Below are 15,551 nucleotides of genomic sequence, written 5' to 3' on the forward strand. Positions count from 1 at the left end.
TTATAATTTGGTTAAATAAACATGACCCAGGTTTTCACTTTTGGGCTGAGATCAAGCATGAGAAGGAAATGTCTTAGAAAATGAAGACCTTAACAACTAACATAGATATTTTTAAATGGAATGCTCTTCTCATTAACTACAGCAAGTCTATATAAATGTAACTGGGAGTCCATAGCAGAGCAACAGACTTACTTGTAAAGAGCCATATAGTAAATATTTTAGGGTTTGCTGGACAGGAGACAAAATGGAGACCATTATGGTAGGTACTTATATGACCATTTAAAATGTAACCATTTAAAAATGTAAAAACTATTCTTAGCCTAAGGTTCATTTCAAAAATGTCATTTGGCAGAGATCTAGCCCAAGAGCCACACCTTGCAAATACCTGCTCTATAGTAATCAGTATTATAGAGAGAAGTCAAACTGTAGTCTGTGGTAAAATGCTTCTTTTGGCAGAAATCCAGAGTTTAAAACAATGAAATCTATGAATCTCCACATGTTTGGGTTCCCTTTAACTTTGTGTAAGGCAAGAACATAGAATGGTAAATGGGAAATAAATTGATAAAAGGAAGAAATGTATGTACTCTAATCAGGGTATTTAAAAAACTAAAATTAGTCCTAATGTCAAAAATAAGTCTGATTCATTTAGGAAAAAAGCAAAACAAAACAAAAAATTAGTATGTGTATCTCTTAGTGATTTTATATGCTGTATTATTTATTTCATTTTGTTTTATTTTTTGAGACAGGGTCTTGCCCTGTTGCCCAGGCTGGAGTGCAGTGGTATGATCATAGTTCACTGCAACCTCATACTCCTGGGCTGAAGTGATCCTCCTCTCTCAGTCTTCCAAGTAGCTGGAATTGCAGGTGCATGTTGCCACACTCTGCTAATTTTTTTTTTTTTTTTTAGTTTTCGAAGAGACAGAGTCTTACTATGTTGACCAGGCTGGTCTTGAACTACTGGCCTCAAGCCTCAGACTCCCAAAGTGCTGGGGAACTACAGGAATGAGCCACCGTGCCTGGCCATATGCTGGGTTAAGAAACATAAATATGTGCCCTTGAAAAGAATGTGGTTGAGTTCTCTGTTTAGATAATTTTCATGTAATTTTTTTTTTCACAATGCCAAATCTATTGTAAATGATTTGCTGGCATGGTTGGTAGCTCTTACTCTTTCTAAATCCAAAAGAAACCCTAAATTACTCTGAACAAAACACAAACATCTAAGAAAGCTTCCTGAATAAGTCCTCACACAGTCTTGAATGGTTTTTAATTATAGCCTCAGGAAGATCTAACAATTTTTTCCCTAAAGGATATTAATCCTATATTGCCCTTTAATAACTTTTTAAAAGTATTATTTTTATAAAAATTTGGTTCCATATTCCTACTGTGGACCATGGAGCATAGCCCTCACTTTTAAAGCCAAAATTCCTTGTACTGTAAATTTGGCAGCATTTATTCAGTTGTCATTATAACTGCTCTTTCCATGTTTCTCATTATTGCAGTTTACTCTTTATTAAAGAAAATTGCAGAAAGAAAAGAAGTGGTCAAAGAGAAAGAACTGGACTCCTAGGGAGTTAAAAGCCCTGTTATTCTTTGCTTACTTGTTATATAGTCTTGTGGTTAGGCCAAGTGAGTCAGTTTAGGGCTTAATTATTTTTCCAAAGAGCTCCTCAGCCTTGAGGAGCATAATGTAGGTGTTCCAGTGGATGGTATTCATAATGAGCCAGTGCAGTTCCCCATACTGTGACAGGATTGGGTTCTGATTTATTTAAAAGATAAAAGGGATTAAGTGTAATATCTTCCTTCTATTCTGTCTTCAATTAGTGTTTCTGTTTCCTTAATTTCTTCATACACATTTAATTGACTGACATATTTCTTGCCTATGCCCTAAGTCACAAAGGGAAACAAAAGTTTTCTTTTAGATTGAGATGACGGGTTATAAAAAGGGTGACCTTATGCTTTAAGTATTTGGTTCTTTGAAGTCTTTGTAAGTGATTTCAGTTATTGTGTTCCCTTCACTAGATTTAATATCAGAGGAACAACAATAGGTGATAGAATAATGAGGTAATTCAGTATGTTCCTTCGTTATTTTTTTTATGATGGATTTGCCAGGTCCTCTTTTGCCACAGCTAACCACCTTTTCTATTAACAGTTAATACTTACTTTGAACTTACTGAACTCTAAGTGCTAAGCATTGTAAAGCAGGTCGCTTTCCACAAACTATATTTAGCTGCATGCACTGCATGGGAATAGAATGAAAAGAAGTTTCCTGTGTGCAGATATAACTGATGTTCACTTCAAATGTGTCATATGACAAAGTAACTATAATCTGAAATGATGTACTTTAAATATCAGTTACTCTTTTTGGATATTTTATTGAAGAATGCAACTTAAATTTGAGATAATGATCAACTTTTTGTTAGTCATTTATGCTCCTTTTCCTTGAGCTCAATAACTAAAAATGTACTTGAGTCTAAATCTGTGTATAGATTTCTGATTTTTGAAAGAAAGTTGTTTCCTTATCAATTAGAAATAGTCTCACATATCAAGATGATATGTAATCCTCAAGCACTTCTCTAATTTGAAGTCTGACAATGAGGCATATTTTTGAGTAGATTTTTAAAGTGAACCTCAATCACATCAGTCACCTACTAAAAACCTGGTTTGTTGACAAAATCAACCTTGTACTTAATTCTAGAGGTATATATCTGTTTTTTGTGTTTTTTTGTTTTTTTTTTTTTTTTTGAGACGGAGTCTCTCTCTGTCGCTAGGCTGGAGTGCAGTGACGCTATCTCAGCTCACTGCAACCTCTGCCTCCCTGGTTTAAGTGATTCTCCTGCCTCAGCCTCCCAAGTAGTTGGGATTACAGGCATACGCCATCATGCCTGGCTAATTTTTACCTTTTTAGTAGAGATGGGGTTTCATCATGTTGGCCAGGATGGTCTCGATCTCTTGACCTTGTGATCCACCTGCCTCAGCCTCCCAAAGTGCTGAGATTACAGGCATAAGCCACCACACTCGGCCGCATATAACTGTTATTTACAGTCAGTTTCTAAAGCAGAGTCGAACATGAAGCCTATAGCAGCAATCAGAAATGTAAAATTTGCAGAGTTCCCAATGAAAAATGCAGAGGTTATGAAATAAGCCAAAAAATATCATAGATACATAGAAAATTTTGGTTATGGTTCATTCTCAGGAGGATTCTCATCTACAAGTCTCAAACTTGTTTTTGCTTTTGTGTTGTTGTTTCTAGGCTGTTTTAACATTAAGGTATATTTGAAGTAACTTTTTGCAAATTATTGCTAGTTGTCACTTTCTTCCTTTTTTTTTTTTTTCTGAGACAGAGTCTTGCTCTGTTGCCCAGGCTGTAGTGCAGTGGGGCAATCCTGGCTCACTACAATCTCTGCCTCCCGAGTTCAAGTGATTCTCCTGCCTCAGCCTCCTGAGTATCTGGGATTACAGGTGCCTGCCATCATGCCTGGCTAAGTTTTGTATTTTCAGTAGAGACAGGATTGGTCGCCATGTTGGCCAGGCTGGTCTTGAACTACTGAGATCAAGTGATCTTTTCACCTTGGCTTCCAAAGTGCTGGGATTATAGGCGTGAGCCACTGCACCCGGCCTAGTTATCACTTTCTAATTAATTATATGACAATAAAATGGAATTTGTTTCAGAGTTTTTTGATATTCTGATTTATACTTTTTATCCTAAGTACACAAAGCTGGTTTCTGCTTTTACAATGAAAATTGCAACTATAAAGTGCCATGATGCTTTGAGTTTTAGAAAAGCTAAAACACTAAAGTGGAGATTATCTTGAACTGATGAACAATGGTAAAGCAGAAAATTTAACAGTTACCTCCCTATAGAGTGAATGAGGTAAGACTCATTCTTCTCTACCTCATTTATTTCTTATGTAGAGATTATCTGGTAGAAATTTCTAATTATAAGGCAATATTGTCCTGCCACTGAACACGTTTGTTCTGCTTCTCCTTTTAGCAATTGGAGATGGTCAAAGAATGTAAACTTCTGCTTAAGATAGACAAAATTAGAAAAATAAAATTAATCACAGATGTTTATATGTATTGCCTTATGACTAGTCTTCATTAGGGATGTCTTACAATGTTTGGGGAATGTGTTTTACTATAAGATGCTGAGATTTAGAATGATAGGTACCATATTTCTTTGAATAATAAAATGTTAGTCATCTCCGATTCTTTATTCTACTTTTATTACCTCATCACCTCTTACCTGATCTATTGAGGGAGTTCTCCAACTCCCTCTACTCCTGCTTTCAGTGGTTCTGCATTGTTGATGATATAAAGAAAAAATAAACCCAGCTTCCTTGCCTGGTATATAGGGCACTTCATATTATAGCTACTGCCAAAAATTGGTCATGCTCTCTGCATTGCCATGCTTGGAGTGTCACTGAATACATTATGCTGCCTTATCCAGCATATCTTTGTATACTCTGAACCCTCTAACAGAAAAGACCTCCCATCACTATCACCATTATTTGGGTCACCTCATCTTTCAACATCTTAAGCTACTTTTCCTGGCCCATATATTCCCCAATCAATGGGCCCTTGTATACACCTACTGTACCACCTATCACAGTTCATTGTATATTTGTACGTTTTCATATATAAGAATGTAAGCACCTTGAAGGCCAGTGTGATACATATATGCATATAGAAATAAAAGTTGGCAGAGACACCTTTTTGTTAAAAACTCTGACTAAATTTTTATTCATATCTCCCTGCTTGATCTGGGTTTTTGCTTTCTTTCTATGCTTCCTAAAACTTGAATGAGAAGCCAATGAATTATTGTTTCAGGGGTCCCACAGCCTCCCCACACATTTGATGGCTTGCTATAAAGACTCAGAAGAATCAAAGACATGTTAATCATGGCTGTGGTTTATTATGGCAAAGAGTAAAGATCAGACAGAGTGGAAGAATCCAGGCACAATGTTCCAAAATTCTCCCTTTCAGAGTGTGCACTTCCCTTCCCAATAAAATATAGTAATACTTGTGTAGTTTTTCTGCCCCGGGGAAGCCTGCTTATAACTCAGAATGCAGGGTGTTTACTGGGGGCTGGTCATATAGACACCTCTGCCTGTGTGCCTAACCACAGTCATTTGAATTCCAGACCCAGAAGGAAAGTACGTGTTCACCACCAATCACGTTATTTTTATAGTCTAAGCCAGCTGGCCCCGCAGGGTTGTGTCCCAGGCAGGCAGAGCAAGGTAGGGAACATGCCAAAAGTCAAGTTCCCAGACACCAGCCAAGGGCCAGCCTTATAAGCAGACCCTTCTAAAGATAGCAGCATCAGACCTGCTGTTCCTTACCTTTGTTTACTAATACATTGTAAAGCAAAGAATCAAATTTCTTCCTCCCCCAAAAATAGCAGAAACAGCAAGATACGCTCTAGCAACACATCTCTCTCACTTATTTCAGATACTTGTAAAGATATCTATTGAAATGGCAGAAATTCTAACATAGAGACCTTTTTTGTTGATAAAGCTAGTTAAGGCTAACATGTTAATAATGTCTTAGTTCCTTGCCTGTTGCTTATGATAAATACTTCTGGGTAATTAATAAATAAAAGAAATGTATTTTTTACAGTTATGGAGGCTGGGAAATCCAAGGTTGCAGGGCCACAACTGGTAAGAGCCTTCTTGCTGGCAAGGGCTCTGCAGAGTCCCATGGTGGTGCAGGAAATCACACAGTGAGGAGGCTAAGCTCAGACTTCTCTTCCTCTTCTTATAAAGCCACCAGTCCCCACTGCCATGATAACCCATATAAGTGGTTTAATAATTCTTGAGAGCAGAGCCCTCATGATCCAGTCACCTTTTAAAGACCCCACCTTTCAATACTGCCACATTGGGGATTAAGTCTCACCATGAGTTTTAGAGGGAACATGCAAGCCATAGCACATAGCTTTTACTATGAAATGTGTGTTTTAAAAACTTAAAACATTTATTTAAAAAAAAAAAAACAACATTTTTTCTAGACTCTTATTTATAGGACTCAATTGGGCTGCAAACATTTTAACATTTATAATTTAAATGTAAATTTTAGCTTTACCCTGTCTGAATAATCACAGATTCTATATAAAAAGGTTCAAATTAATGAGATTTTCTTTTCTAAGAACTACTAAGCCAATATAAGAAAAATGTATACATAGTATAAATTAAAAGAACTTAGGGTTTTTAACTTGGTATACTGAAGATATTTGGTGGTATTCAGAATTATAATGAGCATTTCCAATGAGCTATAAATAAATGGAATTAAATTTATTCTTTTAATATCTTTTTTCTTTCTTATTTGTGCCTGGGGAATGCTGCTTTAACACATACCCCTAGCAACTTTGATTCTTATAGCAAAGCTTTATAGCTACTATGAAAGAGGAGACATAGAAATGTAATAATTGTTGCAGAAATTCTTCTATTGAAGGAGATGGTGGTGAGGATAGTTTTCCTATGTTTGTAAGAACCTAGATCTTCAATCTTTGAATTGAAAAAATCAAGCTCAAGGTTTTTTTAATAATAAATTCACATTCAATTTATTTTTGAATGGAATAATTTAATTATAGAATTAAGAAGATGAAGGTTACTTTTGTCCAAAGTGTTCTGATACTCTAAAATGTGATCACAAAATTTGGGAAATATTACATTGTGTATACTTCATTTTGGGATTCACAATAACCTGTAGCATAATAAAGCCTCTGAGAATACTTGCAGCAAAGAAACCTCTATAAGCTTTATTTAGTACATCATTTTCCACACTTACTTTATCATAAGCCTATTTTGTGGAACACCTACAAAAATCCCCAGTTTGAGAAACACCCTACTTCCAGATTATTCTAACTACATTCTAGACAAGTATTGAATTAGAAACCTGGACTAGGGCAATCTTATTTCCCTGTCGTGTTTCACTGTGTGTTTCACGCAGTAAAGAATTTCTTCCTACAAATTTATTCAAAATTTGCCTGCTATAATTCTAGTCTTGTTCTTGTATTCTATCCATAGTACAGTATCCTTTATATAATAACCTTGTTTGGTAACTGAATTACTTAAGTCATTTCATCCCTGTCTATCCTCTCCTAATCTTTGATTATGCTGTTTTTTCCACCCTAAAAAGTCTTTGTCTACTTGTAAGGTATTTTAATAATACCTATAATATCAGTTAATTTGTGCCATTCCACCTATGTGTAATGGTGTTTTATGAAAGGGCTTACAGTGTTGAAAATGATAGGCGAAGCAATTCATATTTTTTAGTGTTATTTCATGAATTTCTGCTTATATTTTAGCCTAGTTTTTTTTACTAAATGTGATTAGTACTATTTAAAGGTATTTATAGACTGTTTCTGGTTCATATAACTTCCTACTTTAACCTTGGAGTTATCTCATGAACTTTTGCTGACCATTTAGAAACAGGTTTTCTGGAATATGCAATGGTAAAATAAAATATAAAATCAGGAGTCTAGGTTTTATTTTCTTAGGTTACTTGTACATCCTTCAGATTTGCTGTATCTTTTTCTCCATTAAATGTTACTTCCAAATAGAATAATAACTGATACCTTGAGCTGTTTTATTGTTGCTTTGAAATTCCTGGATAATCAATTTTTTACCTATTGTTACTTTAATAAACCTATTATGTACTAGATACCCTTATGGGTGCTGGTGATAATAAAAACACGCCTACCCTCCTTGAGCTCTCAATTCAGTGGGAGACACAGATACATATACATAGCTCCAAGATAGTAATTGCATTGACAGAGCTTGGCAGGCCTTTGAGTGTGTTAAGGACCCCTAATCTAATCTGAGGAAGGGGAGAATTGTATTTTTATAATTCTTGGTTTGTGACTCGCTATCATTGTTAGTTCATACTTGGCTCCTTTTCCTTCCTTCCTTCCGTCTGTCCATCCGTCCGTCCGCCCTTCCTTTTCTTTCTTTCCTCATGAGCCCACCAACCAACCCAAGAACTAAAACACTCTCTGTTTAACTTAAATCTACCTGTTCTCCCTGTTCTGTCCATCTGCCTACCACACCAGTGGTAACCAGTGGCCTAAGGTTATGCTTATCATGCATTTCTTTAAAAAAAACAAAACATAAACATATAAATGTCAAAACACATTTTGAACTTTACATAAAAATGATGTCATACTGTATACAAGACTGGGACTCCTTTTCTCAAATATTATCTTAGTATGAGTCATCCATGTTATATGTAGCTCTTGCCCAAGCATTTTCACTGCTATCTAATAATCCATGTTTGACTATACAGTTTATCCACTTTCCCGTTAATGGACATTTAGGTTGTTTCTAGTTTTTGGTATTATTAACATTGCTGCTTTGAGCATTCTGAAATATTTCTCCTGATACAAAGTTATTCTTGGGTATATACCCAGGAATGGACCATTTACAAAATAATTTAAAATTATTTTCTAAAGTGAGAGTGTAAATTAAATATACTTAACAGTATTTTTTTAAAATCATGTTTATCCACATCACTGATTTTTGTTGTCATATATCTTAATTTTTCTAATTGATTTGTTTATAATAATATCTCATGGTCTAGATGCTCATTGCCCAATTTACAAATAACATTAAGCATCTCATGGTTTTCAGCTTGATCTGGTTTTCTTTTTTCTTTTTTTTTTTTTGAGACAGAGTTTTGTGCTGTTGCCAAGGCTGGAATGCAGTGGCGCGATCTCAGCTCACTGCAACCTCTGCCTCCTGGGTTCAAGTGATTCTCCTGCCTCAACCTCCTGAGTAGCTGAGATTACAGGCACCTGCCACCACACCTGGCTAATTTCTGTATTTTTAGCAGTGACGGAGTTTTACCACGTTTAACTAAGCTGTTCTCGAACTCCTGACCTCAGGCGATCCACCTGCCTTGGCCTCCCAAAGTGCTGGGGTTAGAAGCGTGAACCACTGTGCCCGGCCCTGATTTTGTTTTCAACTGGGTTGTTTTAATTGAGTTGTTTTTCTTTTCCTTATTGATTTATAAGAATTATTAATGCATTTTTAATGCTAATCCACTATTATGTATTAGTGTACACATATGTTTTACATTTTATGATATTTTTTTCAGTCTTTAGGCTGTTTTTTAATGAACCATTTTTAATTTTCATGTAGTTAAATTTTATCAATCTTTTATGCTTATCACTTTCTTTTATTTACAAAATCCTTACCTACCTTGGAATTTAAAAATTTACCTATATTTCCTTTTGAAATTTTACTTTTGACATTTAAATTACTAATTTATTTGGAACCGATTTTTGTTTATAATGTGTATATGTAACTTTCCCCTGCCCCATTTAAATAGCCAGTCTTTTCCCCCTGTTCATTTATGAAATGTTGAATTTTCCCAGTGATCTGCTATCATACCTATGTCATGTAACAAAGATTTATATAACACAGGTCTGTCTCTAGGTTGTTTTGTTTCATCAGACAGTTTATCTATGTCAGTACCATAGTTTTGTAATTATTATAGCTTTATAATAAATTGTAATATCTGCTAAGGCAAGACCCTTCCTTATTTTTTTTTCAGAAGGATTTTGGCTGTTCTTTGTCCTTTGGTTGATTTTATAATCAACTTTTTAAGTTCTACAAAGAAGTCATCAGAATATGCTTTTAGCTGTAATAAATCTATAAAATAAATTTGGGTGAAAATTAATTATCTTTATAGTACAAAATTATGTCTACATTTATTTGGGGCTTTTTTTGTTTTTTCCCTGAGACAAGGTCTTGTTTTATCACCCAGGCTAGAGTGCCTGGGATCACAGCTCAGTTTAGTTTCAACCTCCTGGACTCTGGCAATCCTCCCACCTCAGCTTCCAAGTAGCTGGGACCACAGACATGTGCCAACACCCCTGGCTTATTTTTTATTTTTTTGTAGAGATGGGGTCTCACTTTGTTGCCCAGCCTGGTTTCAAACTCCTGAGCTCAAGGAACCTCCTGTCTTAGCCTCCCAAACTGCTGGGATTATATTGTGAGCTGCTATGCTCAGCCTATGCCTTTACAAAATGTCTTTCAGTAACATTTTATAATTTTCTGTGAACAGACTTTACACATTTTTTTTTATGACTTAAAGACACTTTTTGTTGCTGTTATAAATGTATTCCTTAGGCCGGGCGCGGTGGCTCAAGCCTGTAATCCCAGCACTTTGGGAGGCCGAGGCGGGTGGATCACGAGGTCAAGAGATCGAGACCATCCTGGTCAACGTGGTGAAACCCCGTCTCTACTAAAAATACAAAAAATTAGCTGGGCATGGTGGCGCATGCCTGTAATCCCAGCTACTCAGGAGGTTGAGGCAGGAGAATTGCCTGAACCCAGGAGGCGGAGGTTGCGGTGAGCCGAGATCGTGCCATTGCACTCCAGCCTGGGTAACAAGAGCGAAACTCCGCCTCAAAAAAAAAAAAAAAAAAAAAAAAGAAAACCCCCCCCAAAAAAAAAAAAAAAAAATAAAAATAAAAAATAAATAAATAAATAAATGTATTCCTTTTAAAATTTATGCTAATTGTCCCCTGCTGATACTTAGAAATGCAGTTAATTTGTATATGATTATATATCCAGCCACATTCCTTTTCTATTATTTGCATTAATTGGTCCATAGATTTTTTTGAGTTTCAGTTTTTGTTATTGTTTTAAGAGATGGGTCCTTGTTTTGTCACCCAGGCTGGAATACATGGCATGATCTTAGCTCACTGCATCCTGGAACTGCTGGGCTCAAGCCATCCTCCCACCTCAGCCTCCCAAATAGCAGGGACTGCAGTTGTGTACCACCATGCCCATGGGATCTTACTCTGTTGCCCAGGCTGCCCTCCTTCAGACCCCTGAGTAGCTGGGATTACTGGGATGAGCTACCTTGCCTGGCCTAGAGCATACTTTTTAAATGAACATTTATGCTTTGATATAGTTCTCATTATTATTCATAATTATTACCACCTCATTTACTAATACAGGATTAATTTTGTCCATATATCTTGTTTTAAGTGATTTGAAGCCAAGCACAGCGACTCATGCCTGTAATCCCAGCACTTTGGGAATTTTAGGTGGATGTATCACTTGAGGTCAGGTGTACAAAACCATCCTGGCCAACATGGTGAAATCCTATCTCTACTAAAAATACACAAATTAGCCAGGCATAGTGGTGCAGGCCTATAGTTCCAGCTACTTGGGTGGCTAAGGCAGGAGAATTGCATGAACCTGGGAGGCAGAAATTGCAGTGAGCTGAGATCCCACCATTGCACTGCAGCCTGGGTGATTAAAAAAAAAAAATGAGCTGCCATCTAAATTTTTGTTACATAATTTTTCTTCCCATTTATAGCTCTTATGTCCTTTGGCTTAGCAACACAATTACTTCCTCTGCTACCTATAACTCTACTTCCTTAGCAAGAGTTTTTTCTTTATTGATTTCTTGCTAATCACATATTTATAACTGATTCATTGTTCCTTTTTCCTCCACTTCAGAAAAATGAGAACGATCCAAGCATATGTCTTTTAAGTATGTCTCTTTTGAGAACATTTGACCTCTATACCCTTCCCATTCTCACCTCCCAATCAGAAAGAGATAAACTAAACATGTCAGCTTTTCTGGGAGTTTCTAACTGTATCTAACTTTAAATGGAGATTCCTTTTTCTTTGATATTCTTAGCATAGAAAAAAAGTTTTTAAAACGCTTATTAAGTAAGTCTATATAATTTAAGGTATGCCGTTTTATGAAAAAGTAAATGTCTTTTTATTATGAAAGTAGAAGTATATAATTGTTACATAATTATTTTAAAAATTGTTAGTCACAATTTAATGTCTATCTTTCCAAACCCTTTCTATGCATATATAATTTTATTATATGAATTATTCTTTAGCCTGTATTTTGGATTTAGCAATATAACATTGATTATCTTTCATTTGGTTGTTTATGGATCATTCATATCCTTTCTAATGGTTGCATAAGTATTTCATTATATGAATGTGCCATAATTTATTTAGCCTATTCTTCTATATGAATATTTAGATTATTTCCAATCTTTCTCTATTACAGTTGTGCAGTGAAAAAAAAAGTTATATATTTACATATTTAAGTTTTTTTACAATATACATTTTTAAAAGTTAAATTGCTGAGTCACAGCTTATATTATTTAACTTCTCCTCAAAAATATATTTTACTGGAGCTTTACACAATGGGTGGGAGTGTAAATTTATACAGCCACTTTGCAAAACTACAAATAGATCTTCACTTTGGGAGTATCTATTAAAGCAGAACATTATGCACATACTGAGGTCCAGCAGCTCCTCTTCTAGGTATATATCCAATATAAATATGTACATAGTTCACCAAAAGACATACACAGATGTGAAGAGTAGCCTAATATTAGCAATCAAAAATGTTAATAACCCAATGTCCACCAACAGTAGAATGACTAAATATATATTAATATATTTATACCAAGTAATACTCTGCAGCAAAAAGGATGAATGAACTACAGCTAAGTACAACATGGATGAATCTTACAAACATAATTTTGAGCTAAAGAAGCTAGACATTAAAAAAGTTTAATGTATTATTCCATTTAATTAAAGTTCACAAGCAGGCAAAATTAATCCATGATATCAGAAGTCAGAATAGTGATCTCCTTTAAAAGAACAGTAATGATGGAAATGATGGGCACTTAGGAGACCTCAGGAAATCTGTTTATACTGTTTCTTAGTACTGGTGCTGATTATATGGGACTGTTTCATTTGCAAAAATTCATTGAGCTTTTTACCTATGATTTTCAACTTTCCTGTATGTGTGTTATATTTCAGTAAAAAGTTTACAGTATCTTTTTTATGTATAAAAACCACTTTCAAACTCCTGTCAGTAATGCCTGTTTTCCTGAACTCTTACCACTCTGATATACATAAAAATCTTTTCAATCTAATAAGCATAAAAAGAGATCAGTTTTTGTTTTTATCCTATTATTAGTGAGACTGAACATCTTTTTAAATATTTAAGTGTCATGAGATCCATTTTTCTTAGTGATTTGTAAACTTTTTAAAGATTATGTACATTTAGTCTATTATATATCAAAATATAATATTTTAAATGAATTCAAACTCACAAAATTGTAAGTAATCTCATGTGTTAGGAGAAGTTTCTTCTAATACTTAAATTTGTTTTAAGAGTAATTTGTTCTTCAGTCCCAGTTCTGTCACCAGATCATTTCTTAGGAGAGTAAAATCTGCTTCATTAGTTCCAAATCCTTAATATGGAGTCCATAAAGAAGATGCTATTTGAAGGTCTTTGTTTCATTGCTTATGTATTAATATTTATTTTTTTTACTTAAAGTAGTCTGTTTTTGGAACATCTTTAAAAATACTTTAATTAAAATCTCAAACTAGATGTCTATTCACTGCTATTTTATGTTACCCTTTGTTTCTTTTCATTTCTCTTTATGCATTTTCTTAACGTGGAGAAGAGGAGAAAGAATGTTGGATAAAATTTGTTATATTTGTAGTAAAATTGCACATGAATTTTGTCTGTATTACATTTTTATAAAATAGCCCTTTAAAAACCAGTGTGCCGCATGCGATTTCCTTTACTTTTCAACTAGTACCAAATTTCTAAGTGATCTCTTAACTAAAATACTTTGTTGTAGTAACTCAACTAGTCTGATGTGTCACTGTTGTGTCTGCCTTTTTATGCTTTTGGTTGGGGGTGCCTTATTGAGATCATGTGTTTATGTATTTCCTAGACTTACTATATTTTAATAAGTTTCTTATTCATTTTTATTAAGAATAAAAAAGAATGTTTTTATTTATTTTTGTTTTTTAATATGTAATTCATAGACGCTCTGCTGTTGCCCGTATTCAGGAGTTCTTCAGGCGGAGAAAGGAAAGGAAAGAAATGGAAGAATTGGATACATTGAACATTAGAAGGCCATTAGTAAAAATGGTTTATAAAGGCCATCGCAACTCCAGGACCATGGTACCAAATGTTCTTGGCATTCTTTGGTGAAATTGCAGTTTCATGCTATGAATTTTTTTCTGTAAAAATTTATCTTCATATATTGCCACATGTTAACACTATTGAATCTTCAGTTATCTCTTTATCCAACTTGGTTCCTTTAGTCCTATAATATATTGTGAAAGACCATTATTTTTTACAAGAAGACTCTACTAAAACTATATAGATTAAAAAAAATTTCTAGTAATCATTGCTTTTTTTTTTTTTTTTTTTAGATGGAGTCTCACTCTGCTGTCCAGGCTGGAGTGCAGTGGTGTGATCTTGGCTTTTTTTCTCTTTCACATTTGCTATCCACCTGAAAGGTTTCTGGTAGACTTTTATTTTTTTCAGCTCGTATTAGCATCCTTTGTTAGTTTTGGAGAGAAGGATTTGGATTTATAAGTTGATTGCAAAATATAGTCAGGCCACTTTCTACCCATTTTTAAGATTGACAAGTGAAAATTTGTTTTAGTGACTTACCAGATGAAGTAAGAATAGACCAGAAAAATCTCTAAGATCTTTTGTAGTTTTTAAAACTACAGGTTTCTACATCCCATGTAGTATTAATTACTTAATAAGAAAAATTTTTGAGATGACTAATATAACTGTTACTCTGATCCCTTCATATCTAGAAAGTGTTGTTCTCATATTCATTGCATCATCAGAAAGTATCTACAGAATCAGTTTTAATCCATATATACTGCCATATTACCTTTGCTGATGAATTTGTGTCTTGCTTTCTTTAGGATCTAGGTTAAAAAAAATTAACTTTGGGGTGGGGAAGTAATTAGCTGTTTCTATAACTATCATTACTAGTAACGATTTACTCATTTTTAAAAGGTTACCATTATTAATAGAAGTAACCAATTTCTATTTCTTTCATTTTATTGCCTAAAAGTTAGTATTAAGATAATTAGGGGAAAGAATGAGAAGAGAGAAGATAAGTAAATGTAGCAGTAGCTCAAATAATAAAATTGCCTCCCCTCTTTTGTGAGAGTACCAAAAATGGCAAAGTAGCAGCTGCAGATAAAATTATTTAAATCCTCGTTTGAAATACAAAGATTTTTGATGTTTCACTTGTGCATTCATTTAAAAGTGTCATTATAGGCCGGGCGCGGTGGCTCAAGCCTGTAATCCCAGCACTTTGGGAGGCCGAGGCGGGTGGATCACGAGGTCAAGAGATCGAGACCATCCTGGTCAACATGGTGAAACCCCGTCTCTACTAAAACTACAAAAAATTAGCTGGGCATGGTGGCACGTGCCTGTAATCCCAGCTACTCAGGAGGCTGAGGCAGGAGAATTGCCTGAACCCAGGAGACGGAGGTTGCGGTGAGCCGAGATCGCGCCATTGCACTCCAGCCTGGGTAACAAGAGCGAAACTCAGTCTCAAAAAAAAAAAAAAAAAAAAAAGTGTCATTATAACTCTTCTAACATATCATATGCCTTTGATTCTGTTTCATAAAAGTAAATATGTTTTTCTCAGTTATGTTAACTAGTAATAGCTAATGAAACAATTGGTGCTTTCTATTCTTTTGCTCTAAAGCAAAATACAAAAGACAGTGATT

The 15,551-nt window shown here is 34.8% G+C and overlaps 1 protein-coding gene across 15 annotated transcripts in view; it reads left to right on the top strand.

Moving 5' to 3' along the window:
• DCAF6 (DDB1 and CUL4 associated factor 6) overlaps positions 1-15,551 on the top strand; it is a 141,396-nt gene that overhangs the window by 115,592 nt on the left and 10,253 nt on the right. For 9 of the 15 annotated variants that reach the window (XM_037740495.1, XM_037740496.1, XM_037740497.1 and 6 more), the window contains one exon: positions 13,830-13,968. In XM_037740495.1, coding sequence (XP_037596423.1) covers positions 13,830-13,968 — 139 coding nt within the window. Of the gene's footprint in view, positions 1-2,019; positions 2,062-13,829; positions 13,969-15,551 lie in introns of all 15 variants that reach the window. The other 6 variants (XM_017534164.2, XM_017534161.2, XM_017534165.2 and 3 more) reach the window with 1 other exon arrangement.

This window comes from Cebus imitator, unplaced genomic scaffold (genome assembly GCF_001604975.1).
Source record: "Cebus imitator isolate Cc_AM_T3 unplaced genomic scaffold, Cebus_imitator-1.0 Scaffold84, whole genome shotgun sequence".
NCBI lineage: Eukaryota > Metazoa > Chordata > Mammalia > Primates > Cebidae > Cebus > Cebus imitator.